This window comes from Podarcis muralis, chromosome 6 (assembly GCF_964188315.1).
Source record: "Podarcis muralis chromosome 6, rPodMur119.hap1.1, whole genome shotgun sequence".
NCBI lineage: Eukaryota > Metazoa > Chordata > Lepidosauria > Squamata > Lacertidae > Podarcis > Podarcis muralis.
This window is the reverse complement of record NC_135660.1, coordinates 3965234-3981853: the sequence shown is the minus strand read 5'-3', so window position 1 is coordinate 3981853 and position 16620 is coordinate 3965234. Positions and strand designations below refer to the sequence as shown.

Genomic DNA, 16620 nt, shown 5'->3' with positions numbered 1-16620 from the left:
GCTGGAGCTGATGGAAGTTGGAGTCCAACAAAATCTGGAAGGTACCACATTGGCTACCCAAGGCCTATTGACGACAGAGAAGCAGGAGCTAGAGCCAGCACAGACCTTGGCGAGATTTTCCAAATGACTTTGCATCTTCCACCATTCCCAAAGGATTCTGACTGCCCTAGTCCTGCGTGAGCCACCCCTTGACAAAGTTCATAGGAATGGAACAGTAATTTTCCTTTAACTTTTCTTTCTCCAACAGATACCGGGCAGTATCTAAGCTCTGGGGAAGGGATGTTCCGGAGGCCCTCAGAAGGCCAGTCCCTGATAAGCTACTTGTCAGAGCAAGATTTTGGCAGCTGTGCAGACTTGGAAAAGGTAGGCAATAGGAGAAGTGAAATGTGAGATTAGCAGGGAGCTTGCATGAAATAGTGAGAGAAAAGCACAGAGAGCAGTGACTCCCAAGATATATGGCCCGTGCCTGGGTGGGAGTGTAGCTGCCGGGGAACCATATATATGCTTGGGGTCTCTTGCTTGTCTAAGATGACAGGAATGTCTTTGGCACTCAATTATTTCAGGCAGTATCAATTCCTTACACCTCATAAGATTCCTTATGGAATAGGGTGAGGAAGGGCTGCAGACCATCTCAGTCATCTGATCCCCAAGGCCTTTCTATTCCTGTTAGGTCGATAAGCTGGCTGAAGTCCAGCAGTATTGAAATGTAAGCTGGAGAGAGGATAGTGATCACTTTCTTTGTGGTCCAAAGTATCTATTTATGTGATACAGGCAATTAAGGGAAGGGCTGACAATAAAATCATCAACACTAGCCCCCAAGTTAGCAGTGTTTTAAACATGCCCTCTTTTTAAGGATCCTTGTGAAAAATATTTCTCAGAGTTTAATGTCGGGAATAATTTTATTTTTGTTGGTTTATTTTCTGAGAACTATGTGTTCTGTGTGTTTCCTTATTTGCATTGGCAGACAGGAAACTTAACTTTGTGGCTCACTTTTGAATGTTCCATTTGTTTTTGTTATGACTTTGAGCTAAACAGTAAAGTTATTACTAATGCGGTTGATAGACAAGTTCTGGCCTTGGCAACATTTAAAAACTCGCTCCCCCAACCATAAGGGCTAAAAAAATATTTGGGAGTGGGTTGGTGGAAATGAAGCAAGCCACAGATTTCTGTGCACAACCATATTCTACAACAGTGTAGATTTTGCGCAGGGCTGCCAAAATTTTTGTTTTTGGTTTTCTTACCAGGCTTGAGTATTGAAAGATATTTAGTCAGCTGTCATGCCTCCTATCCCACCCCCCTGCAAGCCCATTGTCTCTTTCTCTAGAGAACTGCTCCCTCCTTTTGAGTCTTGTGCAAAACTTAACTCTGCTGCTTCTCCTCTTCCCTTCACCCCAGGAAAATGCTCACTTCAGCATCTGCGAGTCGCTCATTGCTGCCATTGAGCTGATGAAGTGCAACATGACGAACAGGCAGCTGGAAGAGGAGGAGGAGGACAGCGATAAGGAGATCCAGGAGCTCAAACAGAAAATCCGCATCCGCCGACAACAGATCAGGACGCGGCACCTGCACCCAGCGTACCCGGAGATCAGCTCAGACAGTGGGTGCTTCCTTCCAGCTCTTCCTTTTGCTGTGTTGAAGGCTTCTTTGGGGATTTAAGTGACTGTGGATCCCTGAGGCTATTTCTGAGGGTGCAGATCCCGGATAGTGCCACAGCTTGATATCCTCTTGCCAAAGAAACCTTTATTCTTGTGCCAATTCAGCAAGATTAATGGATGGCCTTCTGCTTCTTATCATGTCAGAGCATGAATGAGTTGCACTGAAGCTTTCCTTCCTGACCCCTGGAAGTGCGGTTCAATCTGGGTGTTGTTTTTCAGGATCTATCCTTGGTAGAAGCTGGCAATGAAAAGGAGATAGAAATGAGACTCCTGGGGCGAGGAGGGCGCGCGACTAATGTCTATGTTCCATACCAAATTCCACCCTATTGTAGTGCAGATTACGGCTTTGTTTGTGTGTGCAGCATCTGAGGGTCACAAAACACCTAGAGGGTTTAGCCTTGCCTTTTAGTTTTGTCATAGGAGTCAATGGCTGGAGCAGGAAGTGGCTGGAGGAGGAAGTGGCCTGCTGGAAATCTAACTCTCCCCCACTCAGGGCATCCTTGCTCCCTTCATCTCCTTTTTAAAGAAGTCGGCAAGGAGGCTCATGGTAACAGATTCATGTGAATGAGGACGAAAGGAGGCAGTCTGATAAGATGGAAAAGGCTTTATGTGCATTTCAGGCAGAAAGAGAAACGTTTTTCTCTGGGACTAACTCAGAAGGGACTGGTCAATCCAAGCAGGCAAGAAGACCTATACATGGGCCATGCTGATCTCGTATTCTGCAGGTTTAGCCCTACACTCTTCTCAGCTGGCACTTAAGTTGAGCTCTGTCCTGTTGCAACAGAAATAAACGTTGGGTCCCTCCTGGATGCTGGACTTGAAAATAGTTTCCTTAGTTCTGTGGTTTATTTAAAAGGTGGTTTCGCACTTGGGTAACAAACAAAGTGGTGTAGAAGTGAATTCTTACCACATGTGTATCCTGGATTTATTATTATTTATTATTATTTATTATTTATACCCCACCCATCTGGCTGAGTTTCCCCAGCCACTCTGGGCGGCTTCCAATCGAGTGTTAAAAGCAATACAGCATTAAATATTAAAAACTTCCCTAAACAGGGCTCCCTTCAGATGTCTTTTAAAGAGAAGATAGCTGCTTATTTCCTTCACATCTGACGGGAGGGTGTTCCACAGGGCAGGCACCACACCCGAGAAGGCCCTCTGTCTGGTTCCCTGTAACCTCACTTCTCGCAATGAGGGAACCGCCAGAAGGCCCTCGGCGCTGGATCTCAGTGTCCGGGCTGAACGATGGGGGTGGAGATGCTCCTTCAGGTATACAGGACCGAGGTATACAGGATCCAAACCAATAGAGCTTCTGTGGTTGTCTAAGGGTGTGTGTGTATTTAGTTTGGCTTATTGTCTTGAGGGCTGCCTGATTATTAGGATGTGTATCAGTTGTGAAATGGGCAAGTGTCTAATCATTTGCATACTTCATTAACATGCAGGTATTTATTTAAAAGATGGCCCTAAGTTTTCGTGCTTCTTGTTTATCTGTATTTATAGTCTCAGCATAAGAGGTTCTGTGAATTATCTGAGAGCCCCTAGTTATCCACAGGCATTTCCTTTCCCCTTGTTTCATCACTGGGTTAAACTTTTGATCATGCAAAACTCAGCAATGAGGTGACTTGAGTGACGAGAGAGAACTTTCTCCTGCAACTTCTATGATTCCTTTTTAAAACACCTAAACCTTTACTAAGCATTGTGCACAGATTTTAAAAGAAGGCAGTCCTTGCCCGCGGGAACTAATAGACATGGTACAAGAGGGGAAAGGGATGGAGAAGGAAATAAGTGAAGTCATGTGCTTCTTCTTCTTGTGCTTAATGGCCAGCTTGAATTAATGTACTGGCCGAGGGTGATGGGAACTGTAGTCCAAAGCATGGAGGGTGCCAGGCTGGCCAAGGCTGAACCAGACAGATTCTGACATGCACTGCGGTCTTTCTTTTTCTACCACTGTTCTCCCAGGTCTTATGGCAACAGACAGTGGATCCCACTTCAGCTCCCGAGACTCGACACACTTGTCTGACTCAGGTTCAGCAGAAGAGGTTGACGAGTATGAGATCAGAGGTAAAATGTAATTGGTATAATGAGCCTTATGCATACGAAGCTCCCTTATACTGGGACAGTTGGTCCATCTGACCCAAGATTGTTTGCCCAGGTTGACAGTAGCTCTCCAAGGTCCTTGGCAAAAATGCTTCCAGGCACAAGTCCGAGATCCTTTTTAACTGCAGATTTCAGGGACCAAACCTGGCACCTTCTCAGCAGGACTCTGTGTGCGACTCTGAAGACAATAATCTTTGCCTGCATTGTCCAGCTCTTAAAATGGGAGTGAGACAGTTCTCTAGTATCAGAACAGTGGGCCCGACAGGAATGGAAAAGCACACACTATGGGCCTTGGGAGGATAATTGTGATTATCATTTGCTAGTCTGTCAGCTTGAAACTGTCCTTGCTGATCGGTCCTTCCAGTGAAAATGCAAATTTGAAGGCTGTTGTTACAGTTGGGGGAGGCTTGCCCATGCTTGCTTATTCCAACATGAAACTTACTGTTTGAACCCCCTCCAAAGGCATGTTCACATGGCAGAATCGGGCTGGCTTTTGAAAGGAAGGATCAGTTCCGAATTTTAAAAATGGGAAGTGTAGAGGAGGTACTTGCACTTGGAACAGCCAAAGCTAGTTGTGCAGAGTGCAGGATCAGTCCCAGTGCACATATTACCAGGGCTGGAGACCACAGTGTGTGTGGAGTTTGGCCATTAGGGAAGTGAGGCAATCCTTATTCTGCCTGTACATGATTACCCTGCTCCTGCCAAAGAAGAGCATGGCAGAGAAACCAGCCCAGCAAACAGCCTTACAAAAGTAGACTAGAGTAGCCTGGGTGATGCTCCCTAACCCCTGTGGAAGCTTCCTAGTCAAGTTTGTTCCCCATCAAACTTTTTAAGAGAGATCAGAGAAACAAAAGTAAATATCTACCTTTTTTTGGCATCAGCCACAAAACACTGCTGGTTTGAAACTTGGAAACTCACTTTGAAGCAAGGAATAGCTAAGCAGCCAAGACCCGGAGGAGCAGTTGTGCGGGTGGCCTGGCTGTGCTTGGAATACTGTGTGTTGGGGTGAGGGAGGAGGGGAAAGGATCAAGAGCTCAGAGTTGGTGGGATCTTCTGAACCCCATAATTCAGTGGTTTTCAAACTCTATCCTGGGACTCCCCAGAAGCCTCTCAGAGGCTCCCCAATGAAGTCAGCTTGCACCTGCAAGGAGGGGGTGTCAATTGCATTATCTGCTGCATTTTGGATTACAGTGGGGGCCTGGCCAGTACTGTGTGTGTGCGCGCGTGTGCACGGCTATGCTCCAGAATAATTTGTGATGTGCAAGGGTTACTTGGCAGACAAATTTGACATGGAAAGAATTCCCTCAGGGTAGAAAATTTGAAAGCCACTGGTCTGGTTTGAAGGGCCCTGTACTATTGGGAGTCTCTCCTATCCTTGCTCTGGTTGTGCTTACACCCTCTTTCCCCCCTTCTTCCGCTGACATGCAATATTTTGTCATCACCGTATCATGCAGATGGTAACGATGGATCTAACCTGACTCAAATATCCAAGAACGGCCTGTCTGTCTCAATGGCTTCCTTGTTTTCAGGTAGTAACCTCGCTCTGTGCGTGTCTGCCTGTCTGTGTCACGTGGGCACAACTAGTTAGATCGCCCTTGTGGTGTATTGCATGTCATGCCTTAGGTGCTTACCTGTAGTGTTTGCATGTTACAGAATTCCCTCCCTCCCTTCTATAGTCAATGTATATTTCCACCTTTTGGTGCTGAGAACATAAACAGAGGTGAGAGCAAAAGAAAGCAAAAACCGTACGGGCCAAAGTCTGGTATAAACCGGGGAGTTTTGACAAAGCATCAAAAACCTATCAGTTGTACAACATACATGGCCCCACTGTGGGAGGGACATTTCTGTTACAATCTATCTGGGACTTCCTGAGCCCTTTCTTTTGCAGTCCACTGAAGGCTACAAAAGCAGGGATATCAAATGCAAACTGTCATATTTTGACTGGCATAGTGACCAGTTTGAACTGTGTTCGTTCTCTCTCTCTCTCTCTCTCTCTCTCTCTCTCTCTCACACACACACACACACACACACACATTCTTGAGTGACTAACACATCATAACCAACTTATTTCCGTGTGTGTGTGTGTGTGTGTGTGTGTGTGTGTGTTTCGTCGGGTAAGCTAAACAGCTAGCAGCTACTTCCCTGCATGGCTTATAAGCTTTCCATCTTACCCCATGGTAGCCATGTTCACTTCCTACGGTTCTCGCTCTCTTAGCTGCTTGCTAGTGTTGATAGAAGGATTAGGCCAGTGTGAGCAACTGTGGCTAGCAAAACTTTTGGGGACCTTTTAAGAATTGGCAGACCAGGTCAGATGGATGGCCTTTCTGCCAATGGTGGACAACTAGGTGCCCTGTGGAAGCTTACAAACAGGGCCTGATTGTGAACTTCCACATCATAGATAAATAACCCACAATATCTGGTAGTCTGTAACTCCTCCTCTCTGAAATGGGGGCCGTCAATAGCCACTGGGCAACTAATCTGCCATTTAGTTATATAGAGTGTAGTTGCTTTTTAAAGCCATTCGTTATAACAGCCCCCCACAGAATTCTGTGGTAGATGATGTTAGGTGAGGGAATATGTGGCTTAAAGTGGGGAACAACCTACTCATTTTCTGATGGGAGAACCACCTATCAAGCCATGCCTTGGGAGTTTTGTGTGAACAAAGCACCTCTTCCTTCCTGGTATGTGCCAACAGGCTCAGGAACTGAGGCCACCTTGGAGGTCTCTGTCGCCGTCTCTCTTCCTAATGGGAAGGATGCAAGTAGCTACGAAACAATGCCTCATGTTTCCAACCAGGCACAAATCGGGGTGGAGAGGATCAGATAAAATTGGGTTAGATGCCAGATGTGGCTTGTGTTTACTTTAGTCTTAGAAACCTCGAACGCAGGCTCTGACACCCTTCTTGAGGCGCTCTCTGTGGATGGTGCAGAAAGTGGGCAGACTTTGAAGTGGTCCATTGTGAGAAGGCCTTGGCCCATAGGCGAATTTGCCCATCTCTGCTGTAGATCAGTTCCTTGTTGTAAAATTGCGATATGCGTTAACCCATCCAGAATCTGTTCGGCATGGCCTTTGCCACGTCTCACCTTCCCCCGCTTAATTTGTGCTGTGATTTAGATGCAGACATCAAGAGGAGTGCAGCTCCCAGCAAGAAGTCCTTCCACTCCTCAGGCTCCACGTATGTATCTCTGATGTAGCATAAGAACACCATGATGGCTCATTCCTCCCCCTGCTCCATTTCATTAGGGGTGAAACACTGGGAAGATTTAGGCTGAGATGTTGAAGAAGGGACAATTGGGGGACAAATTTAAGAAAGCTCTAAACAGTAATATATCTGAAGGGTGTTGGGGGCCAAAATGTAAGTAGAATCTGTGCCATTTGGGAGCCATTTCTGGTAGTATCAGGGCCAAGAGATGACAAGGATTTAAAGCTCTGCATCTGGGTTGGCTTCCCAGTGTGAAGGAATGGGTGAGGACCAGATTGCAGGTTGCTGAGGTTCTGGCTAGGCTGAGTCTCGCAGATGGTGGCAGCATACTGCCTCCAGGGGCAGGTTCCAAGTAGATAAAAGCAACTAGGTTCGAGCCAGAAATGGTGGTTTATTGCTTCTATGCCAAGAGAGGTGTCAAAGGTGTCAGCTTGGGTCTTCAGTGGAGACTAACCAAGAGGCTGCTTCCACAGGCAGAGGCACGACTGATAGGAGCATCTGTTTTAGCTCCTCCAACTGGCCGTGTCTATATTTTGGTTGGGACAGGGGCAGAAATAACAAATGAGGGCTAGATGTGAGAAAGTGCAGTAAAGTGTCCTAAGGACACTTTTAAGTGAGGCAGAAACGGGGAGCCAGATGTTCACTCTGCAGACGTTGCTGGATGACAATTCCCACTGCTCCTGGGCCAGTTGGCCATGCTGACTGGGGCTGAAGGGATTGGGGAGTTGAGCAATTTCTGGAGGGCCACGGGTTTCCTGTCCCTGCAGTAAGAGACGAAGAGTGAGGAATTAAGCCCAAGGCTTCATGGGACATGTGGGGTTTCAAGAGGAATGTGAAGGGGATGTACAGGAGAGACCTCCTCTCCTGCTGCTTTGTATCTGTGCTAATCTCCACTGCTTTGTCCAACAGCTTCCACTCTTTCCTCAACTCCAACTCGGCGGAGGCTGTGGCCATGGGCCTGCTGAAGCAGTTTGAAGGGATGCAGCTCCCCGCCGCCTCCGAACTGGAATGGCTTGTGCCGGAGCAAGACGCCCCGCAGAAGGTAGGGTTCCTGAGTTCAGTACCCACCTACCCTGGGCCAGAACAGCACAGTCATTTTGTGCTGTGCCCCCCCTTCCCCTCTCTAGTGGTGGTTTAAACTTAGCCACTTTATGGCGGTGGGCAGCAAACACTTAATGTGCTGGATGTGGTGGCTTTTAAGCATGGTTGCAACCACTCTAGATTAAAAGGGCAAAGGGCAGCAGTCCCAGTACTTCAGGTAGGCCAGGTGATGTGGCCAGCCCATCCAGCGGCTCAGGTGGCAAGGGCAACAAGACCTACGTCTGCGCAACACAGTGGGAGATACTACTAGTGACACTGGGATTGGTAGGGAGCCGGAACCAACGTGGCCAAGGAACTGATGGGAGTTGTAGTCCAAAACTTCTGGATGAAGGAGGCTGGGAATTGGTGTTTTGCCCTTTCTATCATGTGCATTGACCACTGACCAGGGTTGTGGCTGCTAAAAGTGAGCTATGTGATCTGTGAAATTTAGCTGTGGCGTTGGGACAGGTTGCTCTGCAGCCAACGCAGAGAAAAGGAGCAAAAGATCGGATGTTTCAATAGGAGGAGCGTGGCAATCTGAAGTGCCTCCAAAAGCTTTCACCAGGCCCACCTCTGTTCCCGCTTCTCTTCCCAGGAGCAGGGAAGACTTGTTCAGGGAGCCACCTTGATAGATCGTTTGCTGTTGGTTTTCAGGGCCCGAGACTGTCTCTTAAAAGGCTTCTTAAGCGGCCCAAGTGGTATAAGAAAAGACAGCTTTGCAAAAAGTTGCTGCTGGTATGTCCCAAATGGGAAGTGTGCCCAGGGAGTGTTGTGTTTACTGTGTGCTCTAACAGCCTTTATGAATGGCCCATCTGAAGGGGCCCAGGGTGTGTGAGTGCTGTGGCTGCGCTCTCTGCATGGAAGGCCTTGGTTTAGAGTGGTTTGTTGTGGCTGCTCAGTAGAAAATCAGGTTTATAACCAGGGCTGGCCACACCTGAAGCCAAAAGACTGCAAATACAAGCCAGCTTAGTGTGATTGGCACCAATCAGTAGCCACCTAAACGTGTGGGTCCAGGCTACATGCCTCGGCCTCCACCTCAGCTGTGATTTTGCTGACATTTGACAGCTTCTTGATTTGTGGGAAGTCAATGGCAGGAGGAAGAAAGGTGTCTTAGGCATGCTTACAGCCCTACAGCACTGGGGCACAGCAGGGCATTTTGATGCAGAATTCAGCACCCTGAGAATTTTGGTATGTTTTCAAAGCAAAAAGCCTCCAGCCCTTAAAGCTGCCATAAGGAACTTGAGTAGACATGGGCTGTGCTGGTTGAAATCCCAGAATCTAAACCAAGGCTGGGCAGGAGTGTGTGGTCAGGGTGTGGAACATCGGAGCTCTGCATCGCTCCTTAAGCAAGTTCTGTGTGTTCTTCTAATTTTGTCTATTTCAAACCACAGGCTTTGCTTGTATGTGAGAGCGTGAGGCCTTTTAGGGAGGCAGCCGTCATGCAATTCACACAGGGAGGAATTGCAGCAAGCATAATGGCCCTGTTTATATACTTCAGTGGGATGTAAGGGCCCACCCAACGCTGATACTCTGTGCTGGAGACAGTGAAGCATTTCAGCGCTGCTGGAAGTGACTAACAAGCACCGGTGTGAGCCCCAACTGTGGCTGTTCTCCCACTCCTTGGTCGCCTTGCAGATCTGTTCTGCGCTGGCTTTACAAAGGCGCTTCAGTGGTGACCTGCGGTTCTGCTCCAGAGTTGCTCTGCAAGATGCTGCTTTGTTCCGTTTGACGTAGTTTTGGGACTGTTGTTGCTCTCCACCCACTCCCCACTTCACATTCTCAGTTTGACAGTGGGCTCTATTCACAAGGGATCACTGATTGTCGACTTCCTCTTGGGTAATGGCAAAAGGAAGCTCTTCTTTCAGCAGCCAGGAATTCCTAAGTGCCCTCTTGTTACGGTCGTGCGCACTCTGGCATTACAAAGTTTCACGTACGTGTGAAATTTGAAAAGCGAGGGTGGTGAGCAGGAAGGGGACCGTGACGTGAGATTCTGCACTTGTGCAACAGAAATAACATGGAGGACGCAGTCACACGTAGCAGTTTACCAGAGGATTGTGGAATAGCCACGGGATTGCTATAGCAGCATTTACTTAGCAGCATTGACTTAGTGCTTAAATTATTTCCAGAAGATTCTGCAGTAACCAGATCTTGCCTACTTGCTTGTTGGCTAACCATGGAAGCTCTGTGCCCGGACCCAGGTGCATGTTTGCATTGTGCTTCTTGTTCTCCTCCTGCAGCTCTTGCCAATTCCCGATTCTGTGCCCATCTCTCCCGACGATGGGGAACACGCGGACATCTATAAACTCCGTATCCGGGTCCGAGGGAACTTGGAGTGGGCGCCTCCCCGACCACAGATAATCTTCAATATCCATCCCGCACCAACGTAAGGAGACAGGTGGTTTTCAAGCCTGCAGTGTCCTCTGTCTTTCCCTTCCTATTTCCTAATATGCCCATTCATGCCCTTGCTAGAATCTGCCAACAGCAGCAAGAGGATTTTTTCCCTCTTCACAAAACCTTAGAAGTTGTCTTTAAGAATGGAAGCCTTACTCACAAAGGAAGCCGCCTTGTGCTGAGTCAGACTGTTGCACCATCAACCAGAGGATGAGAAAGTGGCTGGGAGGTGGCTTTCTCATGAGTTGCTTGATGACCAGCCAAAATACAGCGACTGGTGAAACTGTCCTCTCTGTGGCCTCTTCCCTAGCTCATGTCTGGTGGGTGGTGGCATTCTGCAAGCACAGGCCTTTTCTCAGAAATCGAGTGCTCCTTGTGGTTTAAGAACAGGCTTGGAAACGGACAGGTGTCTTCTGTCCTTTATAATAACATTGCATGCCCATGTAGAGGGGTTTTTTTTATTGCATATTCAAATGCTGCATGTTAAATCCTCATAACATTTTCCTCAGCAGCCCACTCCCTGCCCCCCAAGATAGGAGGTTGAGATCTATCTATCCTCTGTCTGCACACATACATAGCACATGTTTTGTGTGTCTGCAGGAGAAAGGTGGCAGTGGCCAAGCAGAACTATCGCTGTGCCGGATGTGGCATCAGGACAGACCCTGGTGAGTGATGGATTTGGCAGAGTTCTTGAGGCCCTGTTTATGTTATTTTATGTTACTTGGTTTTTTAAAAAAGCACTTTATAGACAGCTTAATGTTTTAGAAATCTCTTAAGCAGTGTACAAGATTTTTAAAGACCCAATTTTTAAAATTAAAAATACAGTGTAAAACCAATAAAACAACTATATGGGAGCATATAAAACAGGAATTGTAGGATTCAAAGCATTTCATGCAGGGTCTGAACTTGCAGGTTGGGGAAAGCTCAGGTGAAAGGTAAGTCTTCACAAGACATCTGAAGCAACTGATAGCTGCTGTTTCACATATGACAGAGGGAAGGGCATTCCAAAATAAGTGACAATAGCAAAAAATACTTATTTTCAGGTCAGCACCCTCAGATATTCTGCAGGGTGCAATGGCATGTGTAGAATTTTCCCAGATGGCCTGAATTGATCTTCTAACTGAATGCAGGGGGAAGCAGTCTTTCACATAATAAGTCGTCATTGGACATAGCCCAGTAGCTGTTTGGCAACTAGTGCAGTTTCTTCAACACTGCCTGAACCTTCAAAGATTTTGTCTTAAAAGGTGGTGGGTGGTATCAACCTGATTTGAGTGGGGCGTCTGTGTATTAATTACTGTTGGCCACTTTGTTCTGAACAGAAAAGCAGAATATAACCAACCAACTAACTAACTGATGTGGTTCAAATCATGAACTGGTAGGGACGAAATTCACATTCCATATACTTATGTACACATGCACTACACTGGGGGTGTTGAAACTGGCACCTTGGGCAGGATATCTTCCTTTTGTTCTCAGGATGACTTGTGGATAGGCTCAGCCCCCGTTCTCCAGGAGGAGTCTGAACACATTCATTCATTCTCTCTCTCTCTCTTTCTCTTTCTGTCTCCCTCTCCCCAACCCCCATCCCTTCAGACTACATCAAGCGCATGCGCTATTGTGAGTACCTGGGTAAATACTTCTGCCAGTGTTGCCATGAAAACGCTCAGATGCTCATCCCCAGCCGCATCCTGCGCAAGTGGGACTTCAGCAAATATTGCATCAGCAATTTCTCCAAGGACCTGCTAAGCAAGATCTGGAGCGACCCCCTCTTCAATGTGCAGGACATCAACACTGCCCTCTACCGCAAGGTCAAGCCACTCAACCAAGTCAGGGTAAGGCAGACTGTGCGTGAGGTGCCCCGTGAGGCCATCCCTACCCTGCAAGTGTAGCTTTGATACCTGTTTAAGTGTCAGGGCTTCTGCCAAAGCTGTCTCGGGAACTGTAGATTTGTGAGAGAGCTTGGGGATTCTGTAACAAAGAACAAGTAGAAAAACATTCTGAAACCTGGTGGGACTTTATAGCTTATGTTTCAAATGAGGACCTGCAAAGTTCCTTGTCTTCACCTAAGAAAGAAACATCGTTCTTCTAAATAGTTTAATATGCATACAGTGGTGCCCCGCAAGACGAATGCCTCGCAAGATGAAAAACTCGCTAGACGAAAGGGTTTTCCGTTTTTTGAGTCGTTCCGCAAGACGAATTTCCCTATGGGCTTGCTTCGCAAACGTCTTGCGAGTTCGTTTCCTTTTTCTTAAAGCCGCTAAGCCGTTAATAGCCGCTAAGCCGTTAATAGCCGCTAAGCCGCTAATAGCCGTGCTTCACAAGCCGAAAAAACCGCAAGACGAAGAGACTCGCGGAACGGATTAATTTCGTCTTGCGAGGCACCACTGTACGTTGAATTGTATTTGCCATTATTGCATAAGCATCTTTTCACTTTCTGTGCCTGTTTGCAGTGGGAAAGAATTCTGTTACATATCCCTATTCAGAACTGCAAATCCCACAGTTCCCTGGGTTCCAATATGTGTGGGAGAGGAGCAGATACATGCTCTTAGGGTACGCCCCACTCCCCACCACCCTGGAAATATTGTTCTACATGCAAGGGCCAATTTGCACACACACGCACCCCTTTTTTGAGAGAGAGAAAATTACTGTTTGAATCTGAGCCAAGCGTGCAAACCTCCAGGTCCATCTTTTCCATTTTTTTAAGCCAAGCCTGCGCCTCTGCCACTCACTTCAACCGTATGTATAGAAATCCTGCCCCAAGCACATTTGCAGAAGCCCTTCGTTTTCATTTTCTTTCTTTAAACCTCTGCTCAAAACCTTCCATTGATGTAAATTGCTTTTTTATAGTAGCTTTTCCCCTAGAATCATGTGTGTGCAGCAACTGTTACTGAGCACAGGATTCCGCATCCTCAGAATCTCAGTGCCTTTTTACATTTATATAAAGGTTCCAACCCTTAAGGCTGTGCAGATCACCTTGAAAGTGTGTGGTTGAAGCCTGGTGAAATCTCAGAGCAACAGAAAGGTCAGGATTTCTGGGGCGTGGAGCTACAGCGCCCTGCAGAATACTCTGCTCCACCCCAGAACTACAGAAATGAGTACTTAAGCCAAAACTGTCAGATGCAGCAAATTTGCATGCCACTTACACAGACTGCCAATTCTAAAGCAACAAAGCATACCCAAACCTGCCTGGGGCAGTTCGATTGTTTCTAGCTCTTGCACCTGGTTGTTGTTTTTTAATTTCCCTTTTTCATTTTCCTCTTCCTTTTTAACCATGCATCCCACTGGGTTGGGGAAACGCCAAAGTCCCTTTTGAGGCAGGGCCAAGTCCTGGGTTTCTGTTCAACTCCTTGCTGTGACACACATACCTAATACTTCTAAAACGAAAGAAAGAAAGAAGAAGAAGAGTTTAGATTTGATATCCCGCCTTTCACTCCCTTTAAGGAGTCTCAAAGTGGCTCACAACCTCCTTTCCCTTCCTCCCCCACAACAAACACTCTGTGAGGTGAGTGGGGCTGAGAGACTTCAGAGAAGTGTGACTGGCCCAAGGTCACCCAGCAGCTGCATGTGGAGGAGCGGAGAATCGAACCCGGTTCCCCAGATTGCGAGACTAACGCTCTTAACCACTACACCACACTGACTCTCCTTCCAACCTGAGGTTTTCCCTTCCACTTGGTCTTTTCCAGCTGCTGAGAATCCAGCTGTACCACATGAAGAACATGTTCAAGACCTGCCGCCTAGCGAAAGCGTAAGTGCTGTGGGATGCAGGCAAAACGACAGAAGCCCAGCAATGCGGGTGGAGGGGGGGGCGCAGAAAGAGTAGTGGACTCCTCCCAGTGCATTCCTCCCAGATAGCTGCATCTCCTCCTACAGAACATCTATAGGACATGCTCTTGAGCCACAAGGAACCTGGGCCGCCACCACCAGCATATGAACTTCTGTACCTCACTTTTAGTCTTTCAGGCTCCTCCACCCTCCCTTTGTTGAGCAGAAGACGCATTCTTCTACTCCTTGCTAACCTCTAGGCCTGGGCTTAAGCAAGACAAGATGTCTGTTGCAACTGTCCCCCGACTCCACCTGGTCAGTGGGGTTGTGGGATCATTTCCTCTGCTTCTGTGCATAGGGGTGCGCATTGTGTACCAGTGTCTGCTTGTCACATGTGAAGATTGCACAGCTGTCTATATTTGCCAGTTGGAAAGCTGCGAGCGGCAGCAGATTCCCAGCAAGTGTTCAGCTGCCCAAACTGTCATGCGTGACATTCACACAAGGGTCTAACTATGTGAATGTACACCCTCCCACACACACACACTGCATCAGAGATGCATAGACCTTGCTGGGTTGTTGGAATGGACCTTAGTAACAACAGCAGCAGCAGCAATTTTATTATTTATATGCCACCCATCTGGGTTGCCCCAGCCACTCTGAGCAGCTCCTGACAAAACATTAAAAGCAATACAACTTGCAAATGGAAAATAACCATTGCAAGGGAAAGGAGCAGTAGGGCAGTGAGATGTTAGGTGCGAAATGTGTAGGCTTGAGCTTTTGAAGAGCTCTGCCAGCAGCCTTCACTTGCATCAGCTGGTCTGGCTGCAATATTCACTAAGTAAGGGCAAGGAGCATTCAGAACAGAACAAGGCTGCTTTGTCAAGGTGCTGATTTCTGACTTGGTCCTGCAGGCTCCTGGATGCCTTTGACACCGTGCCAGGTCATTTGACAGAGGACCTCCACCTCTATTCCTTGAATGACCTGAGTGCCATCAAGAAAGGGGAGCTCGTTCCTTGCTTGACAGAGCTCCTCAAGGCAGGTACCCAGCACGTTGAGAAATGCATGGTGGGTAACCTTTTTACTTTCCCCCCCTTTCAGCCCCTTCCCGTCCTCCCAATTTGTATTATATTTGTTTCTCCACTGGGTCAAGTTTCGCACAAAAGCCATGCAGGGAGACCTGGATTTTCCCAGGCAGTATTCTGGGTGTGTGTCTGGGTGCCAGGGAGGCTTATCTTAACCCTTCCTAGTGAGCTTGAGCTGCAATCTCTATGAGAACATCGGTGGAGGAACTTAGAATCGCTCTTGCACACAGCGGAGAGGGTAACTTTGGTAGACTTCTTGTAATAGAGAACCACCTGCACTGCTAAATTGAAGCTGGGATGAAGCTCATTTGAAACACAGTACCTGTTATGGCTTCTCCCACATCTCCCCTCACCCCCACCAGAACCATGGGAGTGTTGGCATGGGGACCCTGCAGAACAGTATGGTGTGGAGGACTGCAATAGGTAATAGGGAGGGTGGCCCAGGAAAAGTCATTCTCTACGGCATTGGAATTCCCTCCCCACAGAGGTGTGTTGGGCACCTTCGTTCTATGGTTTCTGTGGCATTCTGAAGGTGCTCCTCTTTATCCTAGCTCTTGACACATGGGAAGTATTTTCAGGATCCACCCTGTTCCTGGGACTGGAATTTGTTTCAGCTGTTGTAAATACTGAATTATAAATTGTTGTGACCAGCCTTGGACCCTGGGTAGTAAATTGAAATTATAATTTAATTGATTGACTGCAACAACAGCAAATCCTAGTGCAGTGCCATTGTTCGATACAACAGTATGTAATCACATACAGTGGTGCCCCGCAAGACGAATGCCTCGCAAGATGGAAACCCCGCTAGACGAAAGGGTTTTCCGTTTTTGAGTTGCTTCGCAAGACGATTTTCCCTATGGGCTTGCTTTGCAAGGCGAAAATGTCTTGCAAGTCTTGCGTTTTTCCCCCGCTTTCCCCCCGCCCTTTTTCTAAGCCGCTAAGCCGCTAATAGCCTTTTAGCAGCTCAGCCGCTAAGCCTTTAATAGCCGCTAAGCCGCTAAACCGCTAATAGAGTGAATCCGCTTAGCCGCTAATAGGGTTGCTTCGCAAGACGAAAAAACCGCTAGACGAAGAGAATCGCGGAACGGATTCTTTTCGTCTTGCGAGGCACCACTGTACACAGTCTTGCTGGGATCCAACCTTCACGACCTGTAACCCATATATAAGGGCACACACAACAACAACTGGTTAAGATGTGGCAGAATTATTTCTGTGCTGCAGATTGGGTGGCCAAAATTGCTTGCCTAAAGCCCTCAATGGCTGAGGCAAGATTTTCATTGGGGAGATTGTGATTCCTTGGCGATGGTAGTTAATGAGATGGCAGGTAGCTTTGCTAAAGATCACTTGCCAC

General features: G+C 47.5%; 1 protein-coding gene across 7 annotated transcripts in view; it reads left to right on the top strand.

Moving 5' to 3' along the window:
• The window catches only part of RUBCN (rubicon autophagy regulator), a 53555-nt gene that overhangs the window by 31754 nt on the left and 5181 nt on the right, over positions 1–16620 (top strand). For 3 of the 7 annotated variants that reach the window (XM_077929620.1, XM_077929618.1, XM_077929617.1), the window contains 11 exons: positions 248–363; positions 1396–1597; positions 3615–3716; positions 5207–5281; positions 6867–6927; positions 7864–7996; positions 10272–10417; positions 11026–11090; positions 12019–12257; positions 14109–14170; positions 15099–15252. In XM_077929620.1, coding sequence (XP_077785746.1) covers positions 248–363; positions 1396–1597; positions 3615–3716; positions 5207–5281; positions 6867–6927; positions 7864–7996; positions 10272–10417; positions 11026–11090; positions 12019–12257; positions 14109–14170; positions 15099–15252 — 1355 coding nt within the window. The remainder of the gene's footprint in view (positions 1–247; positions 364–1395; positions 1598–3614; positions 3717–5206; positions 5282–6866; positions 6928–7863; positions 7997–10271; positions 10418–11025; positions 11091–12018; positions 12258–14108; positions 14171–15098; positions 15253–16620) is intronic. The other 4 variants (XM_077929619.1, XM_077929621.1, XM_077929622.1 and 1 more) reach the window with 3 other exon arrangements.